Source organism: Myxine glutinosa, chromosome 8 (genome assembly GCF_964187855.1).
Source record: "Myxine glutinosa chromosome 8, kmMyxGlut1.1, whole genome shotgun sequence".
Classification (NCBI taxonomy): domain Eukaryota; kingdom Metazoa; phylum Chordata; class Myxini; order Myxiniformes; family Myxinidae; genus Myxine; species Myxine glutinosa.
Window position 1 is genome coordinate 138,204,237 of NC_136268.1, and position 25,460 is coordinate 138,229,696.

The 25,460-nt window shown below is 46.0% G+C and overlaps 1 protein-coding gene across 1 annotated transcript in view; it reads left to right on the top strand.

Annotated features, from left to right (window-relative positions):
* LOC137432939 (pro-epidermal growth factor) overlaps positions 1–25,460 on the top strand; it is a 129,822-nt gene that overhangs the window by 15,141 nt on the left and 89,221 nt on the right. The window contains exon 2 of the mRNA XM_078783750.1: positions 22,964–23,157. Within this exon, the coding sequence (XP_078639876.1) occupies positions 22,964–23,157 (194 nt within the window). The remainder of the gene's footprint in view (positions 1–22,963; positions 23,158–25,460) is intronic.

The following is a 25,460-nucleotide window of genomic DNA, read 5'->3' on the forward strand; positions in this document are numbered from 1 at the left end:
GTGAGTTTAGGACCTTTCCCATACCTCCTCCCATCTTCTTCCCCGTCTACAACAACAGAGGGGCACGGCGCTGCGCGGGGGGGAGTGTGCGTCCTCCCACCGGCTCGGTTCGCCGCCATCGACAATGCGCTCCAGACGATGCGCTCCAGACCATGCGCTCCACGGGGTTACCACGAAGGGGCTCCTTGTCAGCTCCTCGTCAAGGGCGGAGCCTGGTAAACCCCCCGCACGCACCCAATGAGAAGCAACGTGCCGATTCCACGAGGCGGAGCTAACGAGCCGAGGGCGTGTCACTCCCCGCCGGATATACGCGGCCACGCGCCGGATGTGACGTGAGATGCGCCCCCAGCTGGAGAAAGAACGTTGCCTACGATCGCTGAGAGGAAGAGAACCCGCCTGTGAAAGAACGTTACCACCTCGAGCGCTGTGCAACCTTCCGCATCTCTGGACCGGACCGGGTCGACCCTGTCCTTGAGCCAAGAGTGCACCTTGAGCCATCGATACCCGCTGTCCTTTCCATCAACCCCCGTGTGAGTCAGCCTTGTCCCGTTTGCCTGTCGTCTGTTGGGGAATAATATAAGATTGTGTCTAAGTGCTTGTCTTTCTATGTTGTACCTCTCGTCCCTGTAATCTGACCTTCCGCACGAATATAATCTCCTCCGGAGGTCTTGAGAACCGTATCCCTGGTGTCTGTCATTATAATTCAGCCGTGTGTCTTCTTTTTCCTTATTGAGCCAGCGTGGCGCGGCTTCGTCAACGTTCGAGTACAATCGGGTAATTTGTGCGGACACGACGGCCATTCCGCTCGGCCCACCTTAACATCAAAGTCGTGTCTGTAACAATATATATCTATCTATATATATATATATATATATATATATATATATATATATATACACACATATTGTTGCGGATCTCCCGAAGCCCGTAGACGTTACAAAGGGGGGAGTTAAACCCCTTTTCCCCCTCGGGTCTTCGTGTCCACGAGGCCGAGTCGCCACCCCCGCAGCGAACGTGAAAAAGAGTATCGGGTCGACGCCGCACGTACCTTTGGTACCCACTCTGCCACGGGAACGGGGACCGGACCTTGCACAAGCCACACTAATCGAGTACGCCTGAGCGGTGTGCGTATCACGTGACTCCTGCCGTTACTTTTATTGAACCCGATTCGAGCGGTTCTATTCGTGCGATGCTAGGCCAACAGATGGAAAGGATGGGAACGATCAAATAAGAGGAAGAACACAGGTTTATTATTAATGTACAGTGATCAGGCTAAAGGGAAGGGACACAGAGCAGATGCTTAACAGTTTAACTAAACCCTAGACAAAGGGCCCACTCACTCACGCGGGGAAAAGGCGGAAGAAAGTTCGCGTGCCAAATGCGCCTTGCCGTCGGTCGCTCCCGGACAGCTCCCCCGGCGTGGCCCTCTGGCGGTCACGGCACGTATGCAGGGAAACGCAGGCAGGAGGAGATAGCCCGGAATGGGTCGTCTCCACACAGCGCGATTAATACAGCGGCAGGGCACAGGGCATGGGGAATGTTCGTGTACAACGAGGCTATTACAAACAATTCAATCCACTCGTTCTGCTGCAGTTCTGACGATCTCTGACTTCGGCTCTCTCTTGTCCTCGTGCGTTCTCTCTCATACCCTGACTGAGGCGGGGGGCCCAGGGGCAGGGTTTTATGGCCCCACCCCAGAGTCTTACTCGAATGTTCCAAGCACCACCTCCCGGCGCCGTGGTGAGCCACTCCCCTCGAGCTATGATTGGCGGCTCGTTGTTTACCGGCCACTCCCCCTGCAGCACCTCCCTTCGGCCTTGCCAGACTTGTTCCAGGCCGAGCACATGGCATGCTAGCCCAATTGAGGCCTACTCACTGGCCTGCTCAACGCAAAACGAACACAGGAAAGGACTACGCTTACATTTACTAAGAAATAACTGATGTGTGAAGAGATGGAGATGTGTGAATGGTGTGTGTGTGTTTGTGTGTGTGTGTTTGTGTGTGTGTTTTGCAGGAGTGGATGTGTGTGTTGCAGGAGTGGGTGTGTGTGTTGCAGGAGTGGGTGTGGTTTTGCATGAATGTGTTTTTGTTTGAGTGGTGCATGTTGTAAGGGTGGTGGTCGGATTTTTATTTATTTATTTTTTTTGGTGTGTGGGTGAGTGAATGAGGGGCTGTGGATTCTGGGAGTGGAGGTGGTTTTGTTGTTGTCGTCTGTGTTCTCACTGGCTGGGGTGGGGGTATGTATGCATCCGGGTGTAGCTGCTGCATGTGGAAGCGTATGTGCTTCTGCTGGCCCAACTTAGCTGACCGTATCGAGGTTGAAGGGCTGAAACCAAATGATGCTGAGGACCTCGACTGAGGACCCGGTCAGTGAGGCACACTTGTGACCAGGTGTGTTTTTAAATTATATATACAGTGTGTATCAAAAAAAAGGTAATCCAAATTCATGGGGTTAATATGCAAAGGTTATTTATTTTGACAATTTACATGTGGTTTACAAATTAAGAGGAGATCCTCAGCTTTCCATTGATACCTTCCATGCATCATTGCTGTCACACATGACCGAGTACATGTTCATTGAAAATGACAAGTTCAAATCGCATTTTTATAAGTTTGGCTAATCGATGCAAGTCAGGATAATTGGTGCAAAATGAACGTCAGATGTGAACTTTTCTCAGGAATGATTGGCTTTTATGCACCCACACCTTCAACATGTCCACCTCCCCTTTCAACACAAAGCTCACAGCGGCGGAGCATGCCCTGAACTGCTCGTCTCACTATAGCTGGGTCATTGCGCAATGCATCCACTTCATGTCGAATACGGCCCTGCAATTCGTCAAGATCACGGGGAGGAGTTACGAACACCTTGTTCTTTAAATGTCCCCAAAGGAAATAATCACATGGTGTGAGGTCAGGTGATCTTCATAGCCATTCCACTGCATGGTTGAGGGCAATGACTCGGTCTCCAAAGAGTTCCCTCAGTCGATCTCGGACAGCGATAAGATGATGTGCTGGGGCGCCGTCTTGGGCCCACCAGAGATATCTGAAGACACCACGAACCTGTCGCTCAAAGTTCTCCTCCAGCTGCGGTAAAACTTCATAATTGATCATCTGCAGATACCTGTTACCATTGACATTCCTTTGAAAGCAAAATGGTCCGATCACCTGACCACTTCCACAAAGTCCCAACCAAACAGTCCACTTTTGTCGATTCATGTTGGTGTCAAAATTAATTCTGTGGTTGTCCTGTCTGTGCAAGAACATTATGGGTATTGACCTTGCCGTCCATGGTGAAAGCAGCTTCGTCGCTCATAACGAGATACCACAGGAAATTGACATCTGCTTCGCAACGTGCTATCAACCATCTGGCAAGCACCAGCCTCCTGGCAAAATCTCCTGGCGTAAGTTGATTCCGGATGTGAATCCGATATGGATGTTGGTGGAGGTCCAGTCTTGTGATTCGGTTGAATGTTGCTGAAGGCAACCCCGTCCCATTTCGTCTTGCGCTGGTATCCCGAGGATGCTCCAAAACTTGCCGCCTTACTGCTGCAATGTTCATTTCCGATCGCCCAGTGCGCCTCCTACCAGAATTCTCCTTGTTGCGGTTGAGGCTAGTGCCATGTTCTTGGTATTTTCTAACATTCGCCCAGATGGTTTTGGCAGCTGGAGGCTCCCGTTCTGGGAAACGTTCCCTGAACGCATCACGAGTTCGCTGCAAACTTCCAGTTTGGTGAAAGTTTGAATCCACGAAGTTCCGCTGTTCAGTCGTAAGTTGAACCATCTTTTCAATGACTCAGACTGTCTGTAAACCCATACACTGTCGGCCCATTTTAAATACCCATCTTAAACAAAGGATGACCCAACCGACGATTACCAGACCAGCTTAACAATTTTACATAATCAACTTTGCAGTCGACAAGTAATGCGTCCATTTAAAACTGTCTTGCACCGATTAGCCAAACTTGTAAAAATGCGATTTGAACTTGTCATTTTCAATGAACATGTACTCGGTCATGTGTGACAGCAATGATGCATGAAAGGCATCAATGGAAAGCTGAGGATCTCCTCATAATTGGTAAACCACATGTAAATTGTCAAACTAAATAACCTTTGCATATTAACGCCTTGAATTCGGATTACCTTATTTTTGATACACACTGTATATCGTGCTTCATACGTAGTTACATAATAAGTAGAAGCTTTATAATTATAGGCAAGCATCACCGACCTGCTTAGTCAGGTTCACTATGTTTTTTTCGTTCAAAATCATGGTAGATTAGCAAACCTATACATTTTTGGAAACGTTATTACATGGAAAATCTGAAAATCAATGTTTACATTTGCCAATTCCGACCAATTCGACCAATCGACCAATTCCATTCGACCAATTCGACCATTCGACCAATCTTTTCTATCGACCATTCGAACATTCGACCAATTCGATCGATTCGATTCGATTCATCGAATTCGATTCGATCGACCATTCGACCAATTCGATTTGCCAATCAATTTGACCGACCTTTGCTTGTGTGGAACGGACTGTGAAAACGATGCGGACTATATTGTCGGATACGACACACAGGACAGTGATGACGAACTCTAAATGGCATATTCTGTAATCGTGTATGTTTGATGCCATTGACTGCCCGTGTATATTTTGTCATTGACTGCCTGTGTAGATGTGAAGTTATACTGACTGCATGTGTATATATGATTTTGCTGACTGCCTGTGTATGTTTGGTGATATGAATTATTGTGACACATTTTGATGTTATTAACTGCCTGTACAAAATGATAACATGTATTTGATTATGCAACTTATCGCGAATATAAAGACAGTATTTTGCAATTCAAAACCTTTGATTCGTGTCTTACCATTCCCCATAGCACTAATTTGATACTTTCATTGGATTCCTTGTCCCTGAAAATATAGGTTTAGTATATTTTTAAAAGTTTTTAGGGTAATTCGAGGCAGAAATAGAACAAAATATGTATTTTACAGTGGCCATTTTGAAAATCCAAATGGCCGCCATACAGGTATCTCTCCAAATGTAAACATTGATTTTTAGTTTCCTTATGCTATAACCTTTCCAAAAATGTATAGGTTTGCTAATCTACCATGATTTTGAACGAAATATAATTTATTGACATAGTGAACCTGACTATGCTGCTAGATATCAATTTAGGTTTTTTATTTATTTATTTTACGGACATTTAAAGTTTTTTCGTACATTTTCATTGAAATTTTTATTTCACAGTTACATGTATATAAATTGCCTTGCTCCCGAACCCGGAAGTGAACAGATGATTACGGTTCGCTGGTTTGATAATATCTCGATAAAATTGTGAAATATCTCGATACAATTGTGATTTAACATTATATTTTGATATATTAATACTGCAGTATTCATTTGTAATTGGAATGATGAATTCATTCTGTTTGGAATTTGGAATTTCAATTCCAAAAACTGTTTGGAATTGAAAATATAGTGATGGCACAGGAATGTGCAATTTATTGGTTCATCGTTTACCATTCGCCGTTTTTTTATCCAAGTCATTCACGAACCGACTGTCCACGGCTGAAGTCAAAAAAAATAATTAATACTTACATTATTTGCTAATGGTATTCCCACCCAGGACATGCTATATCCTCTTCAACTAAAGTATCAAACAAGCCCGGCAAGACTTTCGGTCTTGTTTGCATACATTTTCATTTACGGACGCTTTCCGACGGTTCTGTAATTTTTCCCGGTGTACCAGCTTCGATGTCCGTCGGCACGCCACATTTCAGCTTTCTAGGACACGATACATAATACATAAAAAGGTACCGATACATAAAAAATATATTGATCAAGGTCGTGTTGTCGACGTGCACTCTAGAGGTGGTATATTGGGAGTGCGTTTGCGAAGCATACTAAGATCTCCTGAGTTGGTTCGGGCCTGCTGGTGAATCAAGCATACGGTTGAGGTAATACTTAGATGGCTCGTTGAAGCTCTTTCAATTTGCGATAAACGCAGGATCACAGTCGGGTACTCATGTGAAGACGTGACATTTGTAGCTATCAACCATTTAAGTATTACATACGTAAAAGTTCCCTTCCTCTTCCTCTTCCTGCTGAACCATACATTCGGTTTGCCTTCCCTGGTACTTCTCTATTATCCTACCCATTTTCATCCTTCCTTTTCACTCGGCTCCTTCTCCCAAATCCTTCAACTCCCCCTTTTGTCAATTCTCTTTAAAAAAAAAAAATTCATACCCATACATAAAAAAATAATACAGGTGGGCCCAGTGGCTTATTAACGTCTCACCTCTGTTGACTTATATTATTAAGTCAATTTAGCAGTTGTTTATACTGAGAATGAGGAACGATGATAAACAGGTAACAAATTGGAGTCAAAGGACGGTTAAGATAGTTGTTAAGCCTCCGTATATCGTCAGTGTTAATACGACCCTCATAGAACCCCAAACGCCTCCTAAAAACAATCCTCATATAGGATGTAATATGATTACTCATGTCCCTCCTGTGATAAACCTCTTCACCCCTGCCTTGCCCTCGCTCTCCGCCAATTCGTCCTCCCATTAAGTGAATGTCGGGTCGGATTGAATTTCGGTGTGAGTGGTGGAGGTTGTGTTCTCGTGGGTTCGGCGATTAATTGGGTTTTGGTGTGAGTGGTGTTGGTGTGGTGGAGGGTGTGTTCTCGTGGATTAGGTGTTTGGGGTGCGTGGATGTGACACAGTCACGATGGCCCTATTGACCTCCTATATGGAGATTACATTGTATTTGGCTGTTAGGATTTGTTTTAATGATGATTGACAAATCATGATTGACAGGGTGAAGGCTGCCAGGATGACCTCGAGGTGCACAAACACCTCTAAGCTCTCTCGCCTGGGTTCGATCAAGCTATAAAGTGTCATCCTGGTATTTCACAGGCAGGATGATTCATCAATGTGTGTTCTGTCCCCTGGATGTACGTTAAGCCGGGTGTCCCGTCTGCTTGCATTAGTTGGTGAACGATAAAGATCTCACGGTGTCCTCCGTGAAGAGAAGGCGAGCTATCGCCGACACCCTGAACAAATTACAAATTCCTGCCCTGACTTCCTGAGTCGGAGTGGTGACCGGACGGGGATTGTAGCTGAGCAACTGATTCAGCAACACCAACACTCTGTATAGAGTACATGGATAATGATGATGATGGTCATGATGGTCATGAGAGATGATTGTCATGATGATGATGATGGTCGTGATGATGATGATCATGATGATGATGGTCATGAGGATGATGATGATGACTATGGTCATGATGATGATCATGATGATTATGGCCTGATAATGATGATGATCATGCTGATGATGGTCATGATGATGATGATGGTCATAAGGATGACTATGGTCATGATGATGATGATGGTCATGAGGATGACTATGGTCATGATGATGATGATGATGATGATGATGGTCATGATGATGAATATGGACATGATGATGATCATGATGATGGTCGTGATGATGATGATCATGCTGATGATGGTCATGATGATGATCATTATGATGATGGTCATGATGATGAGGAGGATGATCATGATGATGATGGTGATGATTATGATTTTCATATTGATCATGATGATGATGGTTATGATGATGATGGTCATTAGGATGATGATGATGGTCATGATCATGATGATGATGGTCATGATGATGATCATGATGCTGGTCATGATGATGATCATGATGATGATGGTCATGATGATGATCATGATGATGATGGTCATGATGATGATGATCATTATGATTTTGGTCATGATGATGATCACGATGGTGATGGTCATGATGATGAAGATGATGATGGTTATGACGATGATGGTCATGATAATGAGGATGATGATCATGATGATGATGGTGATGATTCTGATTTTCATATTGATCATGATGATGATGGTAATGATGATGATGGTCATGATGATGCCTATGGCCATGATGATGATGGTCATGATGATGACGGTCATGATGATGACGATCATGATGATGATCATGATTGTCATGATTATCGTATTGATCATTTTCATCATGATGATGATGGTCATGATGATGATGATGATTGTCTTGATGATATTGATGATAACAAACATAAAGTGAATCGGTTAGGTCAATCCGATAACAAGGGTCATCTCCATGAATGCAGACTATTAAAAACCAGGAAAACAATATGGGATGCAATAAACGTGGAGTAATTTGCCTTCAACAAGTCAGTTACTGCACACTCGAGATTGAGTCTCAATAAACTTGAGAACGCGTTTAATAAAAGTCAGTTACACCCATATATAAGCTTTTTATTACAGCAGATGTACTCCAGGTTTGCTCGCGCGTGCCAGAAAAATCCACACCTTATCTTTCGAATTCAAATCGTGTCGTTTCTCAACGGTTTTCCACGGACAGTGGAGATGAACCAACTCGTGTCGCTGATGCAGTGCCCCTTAATGTCGGTTAAAGCCGGAATTTGTAATTTGTTCAGGGTGCCGGCGATAGCTCGCCTACTCTTCACGAAGAACTCCGTGGGATTTATAACGTCCAACAACTAATACCGGCAGACAGGACGTCCGGCTTAACGTCCATCCGACTCGGAGGGATGGCGCTCACATTGAAATTGATGCCTTTCCCCACCTGCGAAACACCTGGATGGTAGTTTATAGCTGGGAAAATGGTGTATTAGTAAAACTCCTTCCCATGGACAGGCTGTTGTTAGGGGACGGTTGTTATTAATATGAGATGCAATTAGGAGACATTGATGGTATTATGGCCGTGTCTTAGGAGCAAATGGGACCCCAGCTCCTCCAAACAGCATGTCTGCGGTTTGTCGTGGCGAGACAGGGGTATCCGTGTTATACAAGGTGCCAACACTCAGTCACGTGGTATTTGCCCATTGTCCCAGGTGTGCTCGTGACAATATGGTTAGCCATGACTCAGGCTTTTGATTACGTCTCGTCTGTGATGTCGCCACCTTGTCCGTGTACATTATTATGTTTTGGTGTCCGCAAGAGTCAACAGTGTCTCAACGCATGTGAGGATGTCGCTTTGGGTCACTGATGAAAGAATAACAAAAATGATGCCAATCAATACAAACGTTCATTTCAAAGCAAGCAGGACAAATGCTGCTCACATAAACTATTGAAGGACTGGACAGTTGGCTTTTCTGGAAAAGTGATCAGCACTGATTTTGTTTCTCAGCCAATTGGATCCTGATGTAAATTTACCTCCACTTAGGGAACGATGAACAAATAATTGAGTGGTTAAGATCAGGTTTGGCCTGCCAGAATAACTTTGAAGCACAGGTATAAAGTGCCACCCTGGTGCTGCCAGAATAACTTTGAGGAACAGCTATAAAGTTCCACCCTGGTGCTGCCAGAATAACTTTGAGGCACAGCTATAAAGTGCCACCCTGGTACTGCCAGAATAACTTTGAGGCACAGCTATAAAGTGCCACCCTGGTACTGCCAGAATAACTTTGAGGCACAGGTATAAAGTGCCACCCTGGTGCTGCCAGAATAACTTTGAGGCACAGGTATAAAGTGCCACCCTGGTACTGCCAGAATAACTTTGAGGCACAGCTATAAAGTGCCACCCTGGTACTGCCAGAATAACTTTGAGGCACAGCTATAAAGTGCCACCCTGGTACTGCCAGAATAACTTTGAGGCACAGGTATAAAGTGCCACCCTGGTACTGCCAGAATAACTTTGAGGCACAGGTATAAAGTGCCACCCTGGTACTGCCAGACTAACTTTGAGGCACAGCTATAAAGTGCCATCCTGGTACTGCCAGAATAACTTTGAGGCACAGCTATAAAGTGCCACCCTGGTGCTGCCAGAATAACTTTGAGGCACAGCTATAAAGTGCCACCCTGGTGCTGCCAGAATAACTTTGAGGCACAGGTATAAAGTGCCACCCTGGTCCTGCCAGAATAACTTTGAGGCACAGCTATAAAGTGGTGCTCCCAGAATAACTTTGAGGGACAGCTATAAAGTGCCACCCTGGTGCTGCCAGAATAACTTTGAGGGACAGCTATAAAGTGGTGCTCCCAGAATAACTTTGAGGCACAGCTATAAAGTGCCACCCTGGTGCTGCCAGAATAACTTTGAGGGACAGCTATAAAGTGCCACCCTGGTACTGCCAGACTAACTTTGAGGAACAGCAATAAAGTTCCACCCTGGTGCTGCCAGAATAACTTTGAGGCACAGCTATAAAGTTCCACCCTGGTACTGCCAGAATAACTTTACGAGGCACAGGTATAAAGTGCCACACTGGTGCTGCCAGAATAACTTTGAGGCGCAGCTATAAAGTGCCACCCTGGTACTGCCAGAATAACTTTGAGGCACAGCTCTAAAGTGCCACCCTGGTGCTGCACATGCAGGGCGAGACATCAGTGTTTGCGCTTTTCATTGGAAGGACGTTAAGCTGGAGGACCCGTCCACCTGCATTAGTCATTGGTGGGCGTTAAAGATGTATTTTCACGAAGAGTAGGCGAGTTATCTCTGGCATGCTGAACAAATGTCAAATTTCTGCCAAAGCCACCTTCATTTGATATATCCTGCGTCGGATGGAATGACGAATTGTCTCGGATTGACTCTGGCGTAGAAACATTTCTCGACTAGTTATGATATGCCCCAGAGCTCTATAAAGAGTATGGGCGTCATATATAATAATAAAAATAACTAGAACTGCCACTTTAAAACTGCTGGCAGTGATGACCGGTTTACTCGCACCCACTTTTGATACAACCCCACTTTTGATACAACCCCATTTTTCATGCAACCCCACTTTTGATACAACCCCACTTTCATTGGACATGCTTTGACACAACCCCCTTGGATACAACCCCGACACACACACACACACACGCACGCACGCACGCAACACGCACACATACACACACACATCCCCCCTACCCCCACCCACACCCCTCCCCCCAAACACACACCCCTCCAAACACACACACACACACACACACATCCCCCATACACACACACACACACACACCCCACCCCCAACACACACACACACATATCCACACACACACACATTCCCCTACCCCCCACCCACATACACACACACAAACACATGCACACATCCCCCCACCCCAACCCCCAACACACACACACACACACACACACCGCACCCTAACACACACACAAACACACGCATACATCCCCCCACCCCCAACACACACACACACACACACACACACACACACACACACACACACACACACACACACACACACACATCCCCCCACCCCTAACACAAACACACGCACACATCCCCCCACCCCTCCCAACCCTAACACACATGCACACACACAAACACCCCCACACCCCTCCCCCACATGCACACCCCTCCACACGTACACACACACACACACCCCACCTCGACACAAACACACACACACACACACACACACACACACATATACACACACACCCACACACCCACACACAAACACCCCCACACCCCTCCCCCCACACACGCACCCCTCCTCACAAACACACACACATCCCCCCACCCCATCCATTAAAAAAAATATTTTCGTTTAATTAACGATATCTGCCACCCGTCGAAGAACGTCATGCCGTGGCATGACGTCATCCGTGGCCCGTGCCGTATGTCAGCGGAAGAACGAAGTATCCCGTCGATCGAACTTGGTCAAAATTTTCATGATTGTCACCAAATTTGTTGTGGTATTTTGTTAACTCATCCAAGGCAATACGACAATCGAAATCCGATTTGAAATCGGAGCCAAATTGACGCCGTAAGGTGTGCCTGCACGTGTGGATATTTTACCTGTGGAAGAATCACTTTGGAAATGCGACCCATTTAAAATGTTACATTTTGGATAACTTCGTCATTTTAAATCGGATTTCCTCAAAATAAAGGTCACCATTGCTTGCAGATACCTCTCTTTCTCCTTAAAATTGAAGACAGGATGAACTTCAGAGCGAGAAATAAGCCGAGGCGGCGGAGAGTTTTACAATGTTATTTTCCAATGTAAATGACAATATCGTGTAGTTTTACAAAAATTCATCAGAATTTGCCCAGATTTGTTGCATTCGAATGTTAACACCCTCTAGCGACTGCCAAATCCGAAGACAATTTAATTTCGAGCTACCCTTAGCTCGTGAGGTGGTTATGTCACATGGCCTGGTCAAAAAAAAGTGTTGTGGTTCTTCTTCTTCAGGCAATAACAACTTCTAGTTTCCAGACCGTACATCCAATCATCTTGAGATTTTGCACACTTGTTACTCTTCATGACTTCTACTACAGTATGAAGTTTCACGTCGATCAATAAAGCGATTCAAGAGATATCCATTTTAAAAAATATATTTTCGTTTAATTAACGATATCTGCCAAACCACGTGACCTATCGCAAATTCTAAAATGACATTTTAGTACACTGACATGCTGAACAGATCTGTGAATTTTATCCTCGATTGGATCAAAAATGAGGGGGGAGCTAGGTTTTAAAGGTTCATGCTTAAAAACGTCATAACTTTGAAACCATGTGTCGGATGATGTCGTGCTCATTGACTTTTTTGTTCGTCATGGGTATGCGATTCTGCTTGCAAAGTTTGGCCTCGATCTGTTCAGCCGTTGCAGAGAAAAAGGGGTTTTCGTGTTTTCACGAAAACCAATATGGCGGCCGAACCACGTGACCTGCGACGTCATAATTACCATTAAAATATTCTACAGACAGAGTCCCTCCTATGGTGAAAATTTTATCTCAATCGGCCCTATTATTGCAGAGAAAATGTTTTTTAAAGGAAATTAAAACTTAAAATGGCAATAACACTGGAAGGACAAAATGGCCAACGTGGCCTGGAAGGACAAAATGGTGTGTTTCTTCTTCTTTCAACAATAAAGACTTATAGCTTCGAGACGGTACATCCAATCATGTTAAAATTTTGCACACTTGTTCCTCTTGATGAGAACGACATTGCATTAAAAATTCAAGTCGATCCATGCAGTGGTTCAAGAGTTACAAGCTTTTTAAAATTTAACTTCCATTATTTATTGCGGCCAAACCATGTGACTTATCAAAACGTCTCAAGTAAGGATGAAACATCCCACCATGAGGAACATTTGTGTAAAGTTTCCACTCGATATCTCCACAAATTATGGAGGTGATTCCATTTCTAGTTTGAGCTTTAAGACGTCATAACTCTGAAACCGTGTGTCAGATGACGTCGTGCTCGCTGACTTTTTTGTTCGTCATGGGTATGCGAATACGCATGCCAAGTTTGGGCTCGATCCGTTCAGCCATTGTGGAGAAAAAGGGTTTTTTGTGTTTTTTCACGGAAAACAAGATGGCGGCCGAACCATGTGACGTATGACTTCGAAAATTTTTGCATTCTGAGTTTTTTTTAACTAAGCATCTGGAGAAAAAAATCCCATTTTCGGGGGAGAAAATGTTTTGTTTGACGAATTCTTACCTCTTAACGTTAGCATTTTTAATATACTCGATACACATGTCTTTTGTTCCCATTGAAGAGTTGTTTAGAATGAGCCATTCCTCAAATTTTTCCATTGAGCCGTTGCGGAGATACAGTGGGGAAAAGTTGAATTTGTTTTACAAGATGGCGCCCACACCACGTGACCTATGACGTCATAATTAGCATGAAAAAATTGTCAGAGCCGAGACGATCATTTGATGAAAATTTCCTGTCAATCCGACCAGCGGTTGCTGAGAACATTAATTATGAAGTTTTCGGAGGTGCAAAATAGGGCGGAAGAATAATAAGAAAAACTCTAGCAGTAATAATAGGTTTCCTCTCCATTTCATGGAGAGTAAACCTAATAATCATAGTCATAACAAGTAGAGCTACATTCAAAGTACACCGCCCCACCCCCATGCCAAATAATTAAATAACATATCCTCCAGCACGCGACATCACCGGGGCACCTTCGACGCCCGGTGATGCCACCTTGGAGCACATGAAGATGGAATTGGAAGGGAGCGGTGTACAATAAATTGATTGATTAATTGATTAATTGTGTAATTAAAATAAATAAATAATAATCGTCAAATATTTAATTTCTTAATCAATTGGCTAATAGCATGCCTATACCACCAGTGCTTCATCCAAATCTGTAACTTTTTGCAAATTAATTAATTAAGTAATTAATCAACAAATGAAATAATCGATTAATTGATTCATCAATAAATCAAAAATACCATTTTCAGTCAAATCACTTGGTCGCTGTCATGTTCAAATATCAGTTTCCTAGCTCAAAAGGTGCCTGAGATCATGGCCACATGAGAAAGAAAGTAAATAAGTTCTTAATTTATCGCTAATAATTAAGCAATTGATCAATTAATTGATTAATCAAAACATAAAAAATACCGTTGTTGCCAAAGCACTTGCTCACTATTGTAACGAAATTTATCTTCCTAGCCTAAAGGATGGCTGATATATCGCCCGGACAAACAAAGAAACAAACAAACAAACGAAGTAAAACTGTGTACTCCCTTTTGTAAACTGAGTAAAGTAAAGTAAACTGAGTAAACTGAGTATAAACACCGAAAGCCTTTGGCGTCCAGCGATGACGTCGTGCAGCACCTGGGGTTGGAATATGGAGGGCGTTGTACAACAATATTAACATACAAGGTCAGGTTTTAGTATTCTGGATAGTTTACAATATTTTTGCTCTTCAGTGTGTAATGAATACTCATCATAGTTGCAGGTGGTCTGGTAGGATAGGCCACAGGTACACACACTCACCTGTGAGCTATCTATCCCGGGTTTCAATCTCCACCCAGGTAATCTGCAGCATTTTAAATCCTCGGCATTTGATGTTGTCAAAAAGAAAGATATTAATTTCCACTAAATTTGAGATTACTTCTTCCATCAGAAGAGTTATAACTGCCTGAGCTGTTAACCACAAGTGTCAAGTGAATAATAATTTGTGTTTAATGGAATGTTATCTTCCCCTTTGACATATTTGGGAGACAAATAATAATAATAATAATAATAATAATAACTGCATCGAATCCTACATAATTGCTCTTTTTGAAATGTTGTGTTCTGTATGAGTTGAAACTTGTAACTTAAAAATAATTACTTTTGAAAAAGTCTGGTATCCGGATCCGGATCTTCATCAGAATCGAATAATTTCGTCCATGTCATACACCCAACCTCTCCACCAAATTTCGTTCCAATCCGTCCACCACTTTTTAGAAATATCCTGTTCACAAACAGACAGACAGACAGACAGACAGACAGACAGGCAGGGGCGAAAACGTAACTTTCGCCCACCTTTGGTGACGGAGGTAATGAGTGTACCTGATAACATCAGCCAGACATACTTTGACGCCATGAATCCTGTGCTGTTCCTTGAATGACATTCCTAATTCTGTTTTCTCACCGGCTCACCTGTAAATCGCTGCACCCAGCCTACCTGTAAGTATAGGTGTGCATTTCCCTGAAGTCTCTTCAAACCGAACCATGTTCTTGCCTGTGATCGCTGAATTGTGTAATTTTAAAGTTAATATACATTTCTACTTCCGTTCAGGTCGTGAAATAATTATTCCTGAGCTTGAGCTTCCAAAGAAACTTCCTTTGAAAATTATACCTGGTCGACACTCTGACGCTGAACCAGCATTAGCCAAACTTAGTTAGAAATGTGGAATTTCTAAAATCCTCAATTTTCATCTGATTGACTGGAAATCTAAATAAGATTCGCATGTCAGGTCACTGAATTCAACCATCAATTATTTTGGAGATCAACATAGGACAAAAGGTCAACATAGGCCAAAAGGTCAACATAGGCCAAATTTCTAAAATCGTCAATTTTCATCTGATTGACTTGAAATTTGAACTGGATTTGCATATCAGCAAACTGAATTCAACCACCAAGTATTTTTGAGGTCAATATAGGTCGACAATTTAGATGGGATCTCCAAAATCCTCAATTTCCATCTGATAGACTTGAAATCTAAATAAGATTCGCATGTCAGGTCACTGAATTCAACCATCAATTATTTTGAGGTCAAAAGGTCAATATAAGCCGAATTTCTAAAATCCTCAATTTTCATCCGATTGACTTTTAAATTAGAAGATGATTTGAATATTTTGTCACTGAACTCAACCACCAAGTATTTTTGAGGTCAACCTAGGTCGACAATTTAGATGGGATCTCTATAATCCAAAATTTTCATCCAATAGACTTGAACTTTAAATATGATTCGCATGTCAGGTCACTGAATTCAACCATCAATTATTTTGAGGTCAAAAGGTCAATATAAGCCGAATTTCTAATATCCTCAATTTTCATCCGATTGACTTTTAAATTAGAAGATGATTTGAATATTTTGTCATTGAATTCAGCCACCTATTATTTTTCAGGTCAATATAGACATAGGCCGAAAGGTAAACATAGGCCAAAAGTCCTCAATGGACCTCAATGGATGGGGGTCCTCAATGCCAAACAGGAAATCAGAGCTGTCTCCCTCGACATATCACATGCCTTCGATACGGTCTGGCACCCCGCTCTGCTCATCAAACTCTCCTCCTATGGTATCCATGGAAATCTCCAGGCTTGGCTTGCGGACTTCCTCTCTGGTCGTAGTCAACGTGTGGCACTTAATGGATTTCTCTCATCTCCCCTTCCTGTTCTGGCTGGAGTTCCCCAAGGCAGTGTTCTGGGCCCTGTGCTATTTCTGGTCTTCATCAATGATCTCTCCGACTCTCTGGAAAATCCTTTCTATCTCTTTGCTGATAACTCCACTCTCTGCCGCTCCATTCCTCATCCCTCAGATCGGCAGTCTGCAGCCTCCTCGCTCTCTGCAGACCTGGACAAAATCACAGACTGGTCAAACAAGTGGAACATGTCTTTCAATCCTGACAAATCTCACACTCTTACTATGTCTCTCCGAAAAGACCGACTGGACAACCCTCCCATCCACTTTCTGAACAATCCTCTCCAAGAAGTTCTGTCGCTCAAGCTTTTGGGTCTCACTATCTGCCATGATCTTTCCTGGGAAAACCACATTTCCAAGCTGGCTTCCAAAGCCAGTCGCCGACTGGGCATCCTCCGTCGTGCGAAGTCCTTCCTTGGCACACCTGAGCTCCTCACCACATACAAGGCTTTCATCCGCAGCTCAATGGAATACTGTCCCCCCCCCCCCCCCCCCCCCCCTCTGGGCTGGTGTTCCTGCCTCACACCTAGCTTGGCTTCACGCTGTTGAAGCCAAAGCTTTCAGAATCATTGGAATCTCCTGCGATGAAGCTATCTCCGAGGGCCTTTCACTCACTCACCACAGGCAGGTTGGTGGTCTTTCTGTCTTCTACCGACTCCTCTCCGGCCTTGCTCCCCCAGCTCTCTCTGTGTTCTGTCCCCCAAATATTCCTTCAGGTCGCACAAGATCTGCCTGCAACCCTCTTATGGTTAAACTGCCAAAATCTAGGCTCTCTGCTCACCTTCACTCTTTCATTCCCCTTTTCTCCCGCCTCTGGAACAAACTCCCCCACTCCCTTCAATCCCACTCCTCCCTCCAGGTCTTTAAAACAGCTGTTCACCACCATCTCTTATCTTCCCCCATCCAAAACCTTGATCTTTTCTACCCCCACTAATTCACCCCAGATCCACTTTTTTGAAATTCCAACTTCTTTCCTGGAAGTCCTTGCAGTGTCCATATGTTTTATACCTCTCCCACCTCCCCCCTCCCATAGTTCTCTCGATGTCCCTGCTCTCAAATGTTGTATTTGTGTCCTTCCTCCTCTCTCCCCATCTTGTCTACCGCTCCCCTTATTTTGTGTTTTATGTGTCGGTTTGTGTCGGTTTGATTTTTTGTGTGATTGTTAGCTCTTTCACGAGCGTCGATCTTGTATACAAAAAAAAAAAAAAAAGTCAACAACTTAGGCACAATTTCTAAAATCCTCAACTTTCATCTGATTGTCTTGAAATTTGAACATGATTTGGATGTTTCGTCTTAGAATTCAACTGCCAATTATTTTTAAGGTCAAATTTATTTTAGGGATTTCGCAAACATCTCTGCAAGATGTCTTTCTTGTTTGCAACTTGTCCAAAAAATTTTTTTGGACAAGTATGTTGATCACTCCGGTTTGTGTGTTTGTTTGTCTGTCCGCTCACTTATACTTGCTTACAGGACACAATTTTAAACCGATCTTCACGAAACTTCACCAAATGGTAGCGTTCGTAGTCCGACAGAATCCTATTTATGTTTGAGGTCAAAAGGTCAACATAGGCCAAAGGTCAACGACCTTTTTCAAATTCGTAAAATCCTCAATTTTCATCCAATTGACTTGAAATTTGAATATGATTTTCATATCAGCAAACTGAATTCAATCACCAATTTTATTTGAGGTCATCATCGTAGGTCAAAAGGTCAACATAGGCCAAATTTCAAAAATTGTCAATTTCCATCTGATTAACTTAAAATTTCAAGAGGATATGCAAATCAGGTCACTGAATTCAACCACCAATTCTTTTTGAGGTCAAAAGGATGCTCCACTGAGCGCCATTCTACTTTTCTTTTTCTTTTTTGTATACATAATCGAGGCTCGTGAAAGAGCTAACATCTATCACACAAACAAATCAAACAGACAAAGAACCAAAGTATATAAAAATGGGAGCGGTAGACAAGATGGGGAGAGAAGGGGAAGCACAAAAACAACATTTGTGAGGGACATCGGGAATGTGTGGGAGGGAGAGGGCTTGGGGGGAGGCGGCATGGGAAGAGGGGTGGAGGGGGGTGGGAGAAGTATAAACACAAGGACACCAAGGACTTCCAGGAAATAAGTTGGTATTTCAAAAAAGAGGATTTGGGGTGAAATTAGTGGGGGTAGAAAAGATCAAGGTTTTGGATGGGGGAAGATAAGAGATGGTGGTGAACAGCTGTTTTAAAGACCTGGAGGGAGGAGTGGGATTGAAGGGAGTAGGGGAGCTTGTTCCAGAGGCGGGAGAAAAGAGGAATGAAAGAGTGAAGGTGAGCAGAGAGTCTTGATTTTGGCAGTTTAACCAAAAGAGGGTTGCAAGCAGATCTTGTGCGACCTTTAGGAATATTTGGGGGACAGAGCACAGAGAGAGCTGGGGGAGCAAGGCCGGAGAGGAGTCGGTAGAAGACAGAAAGACCACCAACCTGCCTGCGGTGAGTAAGTGAAAGGCCCTCGGAGGTAGCTTCATCACGGGAGATTCCAATGATTCTAAACGCTTTGGTTTCAACAGCATGAAGACGAGCTAGGTATGAGGCAGTAGCACCAGCCCAGATGGGAAAGCAGTATTCCATTGAGCTGCGGATGAAAGCCTTGTATGTGGTGAGGAGCTCAGGTGTGCCAAGGAAGGACTTCGCACGACGGAGGATGCCCAGTCGGCGACTGGCTTTTGAGGCCAGATTTGAAATGTGGTTTTCCCAGGAAAGATCATGGCAGATAGTGAGACCCAAAAGCTTGAGTGACAGAACTTCTTGGAGAGGATTATTCAGAAAGTAGATGGGAGGGTTGTCCAGTCGGTCTTTTCGGAGAGACATCGTAAGAGTGTCAGGATTGAAAAACATGTTCCACTTGGTTGCCCAGTCAGTGATTTTGTCCAAGACTGCAGAGAGTGAGGAGGCTGCAGACTGCCGATCTGAGGGATGAGGAATGGAGCGGCAGAGAGTGGAGTAATCAGCAAAGAGATCATTTTCAAGAGAGTCAGAGAGATCATTGATGAAGACCAGAAAAAGCACAAGGCCCAGAACACTGCCTTGGGGAACTCCAGCCTGAACAGGAAGAGGAGATGAGAGAAACCCATTCAGGGCCACACGTTGACTACGACTAGAGAGGAAGTCCGCCAGCCATGCATGGAGATTTCCATGGATACAAAAGGAGGAGCGTTTGGTGAGCAGAGCGGGGTACCAGACCGTATCGAAGGCACGTGATATGTCGAGGGAGACAGCTCTAATTTCCTGTTTGGCATTGAGGACCTCCATCCATTGTTGAGACAGCAGAAGCAGCATGTCCAGAGTAGAGTGACCTGGTCTGAAACCAAATTGATGATCAGAGATCAAGCCTTTGGAGAAGAGGAAGGATTTGATATCCGAAGCAATGATGGATTCCATGACTTTGCTGATAATTGGGAGAAGGCTGATTGGTCTGTAGTTGCTAGGATCTGTTTTTGAACCTTTTTTGTGTAAAGCGGTGATGTTGGCTGATTTCCAAGCAGATGGCAGTTGACCTTGAGCAAAAGAGAGGGTGAAGAGAACAGAGAGAGGGAGTGAAAGAGCGGAAGAACAGGATTTTAGGACCCGTGGGCTGATGCCGTCAGGTCCAGTTGTAGAATCAGAGTCGAGGGTTGACAGAAACTTGTCCACCTTGTCAGGAGGAAAGGACACAGAGTCCAAGAGCAGCTGGGTACGACTGGGTACGGTGGGTACAGAGAGGGATGGGTTTGGGGCACAAGATTTAGAGGCAAACACAGAGATGAGGCATTCAGCTTTTTCACGTGCGGAGTCAGCTGTGTAGCCGTTTGAGGTAAGGGAGGGGATGGAGGGGGAACAAACACCAGAAACAGATTTGACCAGACGCCACCAGGATTTGGAAGAGGGAGACAGATAAGAGAGTTTGGTCTTGAGAAGGGAGAGATATTGTTTCCTGGCTCTCCTGAGGGTGGACACACACTTGTTTCGGGCTTTGTGAAAGGAAATGAGATTTCCTTCCGTTGGATTTACTTTCCAGGAGACAAAGGCAAGTTGTTTCTGGGCAACAGCCTCACCACAAGATTCCGTGTACCATGGACGGGAGGAAGGGTATGACAACTGAAGACGAGATGGAATAAATCTGTGCATGAGAGAGAGAGAGCAATTTACTTTGGAAGAATTCCCAGGATGAGTTGATGTCAGAGGCAGTAGAGATGGGAGACCAGTCCAGATGATTGATGGCTGCTTGAAGGCCGTGCCAGTTGGCCTGAGTGAAATGCCAGACTCGTCGACGCTGAGGAGGCTCCCTGAGAATGGTCAGAGAGATGTCCACTTTAACAAGCACATGATCAGAAGAGCCGATTGGAGCAGAAGAAGAGCAGCAGACATTTTCAGGGAAGTTAGTCATAACCAAGTCCAGAAGAGAAGATGCTCCGTTGACTGAGATCCGGTTCGGGAAATTGACAGATTGTGTCAGTCCCAGTGAGTCGCAGAAGTCCTTTGCTGAGGAGCCATGGCTGGTGAGAGAGGTACCCATACCCAGCCAACTGGCATGGTGACAGTTGAAATCACCACATATGAGGAAGAGAGAGTTGGGATGAGTAGATAGAAGTTGGTCCATATTATCAGACAGCGATATGTCGATGGAGTCATCACTGTTTGGTGGACGATACAACACACATTGATCAAGAGGTGGGAGCAAAGGGGAAGCCGTAGCCAGAGGTATTCCTGGGGTTGAGGTGGAGAGAGGGCAGTGCAGGGCGAGTGAGAAAGAGAGTTTCTGATAAAGATAGCAACCCCACCTCCAGGACGAGGATCAGGTCTATCATACCGGAGGAGGGAGTAACCCGGGAGAGATACTAAGGAATCAGAGACATCATGAAGGAGGAAAGTTTCTGTTTAGCAGATCACGTCTGGTTTGTCAGAAGCAACCTGTATGGAGAGATCAGTTAGGTTTGAACGAAGGCCCCGGATGTTTGAGGTCCATACCGTTAATGAAGAGGAAGGAGGAACATCGGATACAGAACAGGGAGGAGGAGGGGTAGGGTAAGATGTGGAAGAGGAGGAAGAGGTAGGGAGAGCTGTTGAAGGTTTGTCAGAGATTTCAGAATAGCTCTGAGAAAGGGAAGGATGTGGCCGACAAAAGGATTGATGGTGATTGGGTGAGGCACACTGAGGTGTTATTTGAGGAGGGGGAAGAGCGAAGCAGGAGGTTGGGGGAGATGGAGGTGAGAGTTGGAAGGGGGAAGAAACGGAGAGGACGCTTTGAGGAGGAGGGGTGAGAGGGGGGAAATGGGGAAGAAATGAGGGTGGGGAGATTTGAAGGGGAGGGGCCAGGGGGGAGTTTATGAGGGGAGGTGTTAGGGGGAGTTTAGGAGGGAAGGGACAAGGGGAAGGATTTGAAAGGGATGGGAGATGGGGGAGATTTGAGGGGAAGGGTGACGGGAGAGTCTAGGAGGGGAGGGGCAAGCGGGAGTCTTGGAGGGGAGGGGTGTGGGGGGAGTTTAGGAGCGAAGGGGCAAGGGGGGAGATTTGAAAGGGATGGGTGATGGGGAAGATTTGGAGGGGAGGGGTGATGGGGAAGTTTTGGAGGGGAGGGGTGATGGGGAAGTTTTGGAGGGGAGGGGTGAGGTTGGATTTTGGAAAGTGTACGATTAATGGGAAACGAACAATTATTGCAAAATGAGTTTCTTGTGATGCTCCCCCTTCCTCTTCATTAACGGTATGGACCTCAAACATCCGGGGCCTTCGTTCAAACTTAACCTCTCTCCCCCTACAGGTTGCTTCTGACAACCAGACGTGATGTGCTTTTATTTATTTGGCCAAGTGTCGCTCTTTGAGTGATTTTTCATTTGTTTGTTTGCGTGCATTATATCTCAAAAAGTTATGGACGGATTTGGATGAAACTTAGTGGACACAGGTTGGGTGTGTGACAAGGTCGGTCGGATTCTAGATTCGGTCGGTCGGATTGATTAAATTTTGGTGAAGATCCGAATCCAGATCCAGATCCGAGAATTTTTTTCGTGATTCTTCACCAATGAAACAAAAACGATATATATCAAGAAATGATGTCTCAAAAAAGGGCTTAATTTTCAGCCTTTCTTTTCATTCAACAATTAATTCATTTAAATACAAATAACTTCCCCAAGATGTCGACTACAACCAGAGTGCTTTCAGATGAGACCAAGATGTCGCGGATTGTTGGTGTCCCATTTGGTATTCCTTTTGCATGAAGGACTTCCAGAAATGACATCAAATAGTCTCATTGTAAATCTTTCGCAGAAACACATCTCATCTACACCCACGGAGAATCACTTTATCGGATTACGATGGAAGGCACGCATCAACAAATGTTGGTGAGGAGTGCAGGCCGTGCTGCCATCTTTGATTATCACCAGAAGGATGAGCTGCTCTTCTGGACCGATGGAAAAGGTGGAACCATCCACACCATGTTTATGAATGGAACACAGTACAAGGTGAGTCGGACCGCGGGTTCGGTTTGGTTTGATGTGTTTTTCCATCTGGATCCGAGTTTGATTCGATCCGAGCATTTGAATAGATCCGTTGGGAAGAACTCCATCTTTTGGAAGAAATGTAATTGGGGGGGGTGGGGGAGGGGGTACAAGGTATAAAGCAAATGAGCCCTACTAGGAATTTCAGGAAATAAGTTGGAATTTCAAAAAATTGGATCTGGGGTGAATTAACGGGGGTAGAAAAGATCAAGGTTTTGGATCGGGGAAGATAAGAGATGGTGGTGAACAGCTGCTTTAAAGACCTGGAGGGAGGAGAGGGATTGAAGAAAGTGAGGGAGTTTGTTCCAGAGGCGGGAGAAAAGAGGAATGAAAGTTATCAACATATTATTATGTTGTAGCGGCTACCGCTGGGTTTTCACAATCGCCTTGCACCTATCAAGGACGCGGAGCGATCACCATGCCGGGCTCGTCCAGGACGCCCGGGCAGACCCGCGCTCAACTTGCCAGGCCTCGGTCGGGACGCCCGGGCAGGCTCGCCCTCAACTTGCCAGGCCGCAGCCAGGACGCTGGGCCACGCCCCCTCTCGCCTTTCCTGGGCAAACGCTCCGGGATAATATGTATATATATTGCTGCCCGATAAACGGGCTTTTCAGAGTGCCTGAGTGTTTGGTTTGATTAAAGCAACTCGGATGAATTCCAGCTGTTTGTCGCGTCCATTCTTCCGATCGACGTGGGAGCCCCCAGCTCCTTCATTGGTGACCTACCGACATGGACACGGCAGTCGCCCTTAAACTGCCTACCTTCTGGGAGGCTCACGCGGCGGTTTGGTTCGCACAGGCGGATTCCCTGTTCGCCCTGCGAGGCATCACGGCCGACGACACCCGCTTCCACCATGTGGTAGCAGCGCTCGGTTCTGCCACCGCGGCCCGCGCCCTGAGCCTCCTCGAGAGCCTGCCAGCCGCTGACAAATACGGCGCGATTAAGAAGCTTCTCCTCGACGCTTTCGCCCTCCCATCGGCGGAGCGCGCACGGCGCCTGCTCGACCTGCCCGAGCTCGGCGACACGCGCCCTTCCGAGCGAATGGACTACATGCTTTCACTGCTCGGCGAGCACTCTCCGGCATTCCTGTTCCGGGAGCTGTTCCTCCGTCAGCTGCCTAACCCGGTACGCCTCGCCCTGGCAAGCACGACGATCACAGATCCCCGGGCCCTTGCCAGAGAAGCCGACAAGATCTCCGCCGCAGGACAGCGCATCGCAGCGGCGACATGGGACCCACCGCCGTCCGACGCAACACCCATGGCGCCCGAGCACCCGGCACGGTCGACGACCGAACTGCCGACGCAATTGGCGGCCGCTACACCGAGCCGACCACCTCCAGCACGACGACCGGGGCCTCCACCTGACCAAGCGTGGTGTTACTATCATGCCAGGTTCGGACAGAAGGCCCGGACATGCCGACCCCCGTGCACCTTCGGCAGGCCGGGAAACGGCCGGGCCGGCGTTCATTACCAGCCATGAGCGCCGGCCACACGGGCAACTTACTGTTCATCACGGATAAAGCGTCCGGACGGCGCTTCCTGTGCGACACCGGCGCCCAACTGAGCGTCATACCCGCCTCTGACCAGGACAGGCAATCCGCGGTTTGCGGCCCCTCCTTGGTTGCGGCCAACGGATCGACCATCCGCACCTTCGGCCCGCGCAACGTCACCCTCTGCTTCGGCGGCCAACGCTTTGCTTGGACGTTTGTAACCGCAAACGTGCCCATGGCTCTGCTAGGCGCCGACTTCCTCTGCGCACACAGACTGCTGGTGGACGTCCAACGGCGTCGTTTAATCAACGCCGAAACCTTCAGCTCCCTGGTATGCACATTGAGCAGCTCCGCGCCGACCGAGCTGGCATGCGCCGTCCCGGCGGCGAACGAGTTTGCTCGCCTGCTCACGGAGTTCCCGGCCCTCACGCGGCCGACGTTTTCGGCCGTCGCAGTACGGCATGGGATCGAGTACCACATACCAACCACGGGCCCGCCGGTCTACGCCAGGGCCCGCCGCCTCGACCCAGCCAAGCTCGCCGTGGCGAAGGCCGAATTCGACGCGTTGGAGCACCTCGGCATCGTGCGGCGCTCCGATAGCACGTGGGCCTCGCCACTGCACATCGTGCCAAAGCCGGGGGGTGGATGGCGCCCGTGTGGCGACTACCGCCATCTCAATGACGCTACCACCCCCGACAGGTACCCGATCCCGCATATCCAAGACTTCTCCGCCCGTCTGGCGGGACGGGTCATTTTTTCGAAAATTGATCTCATACGG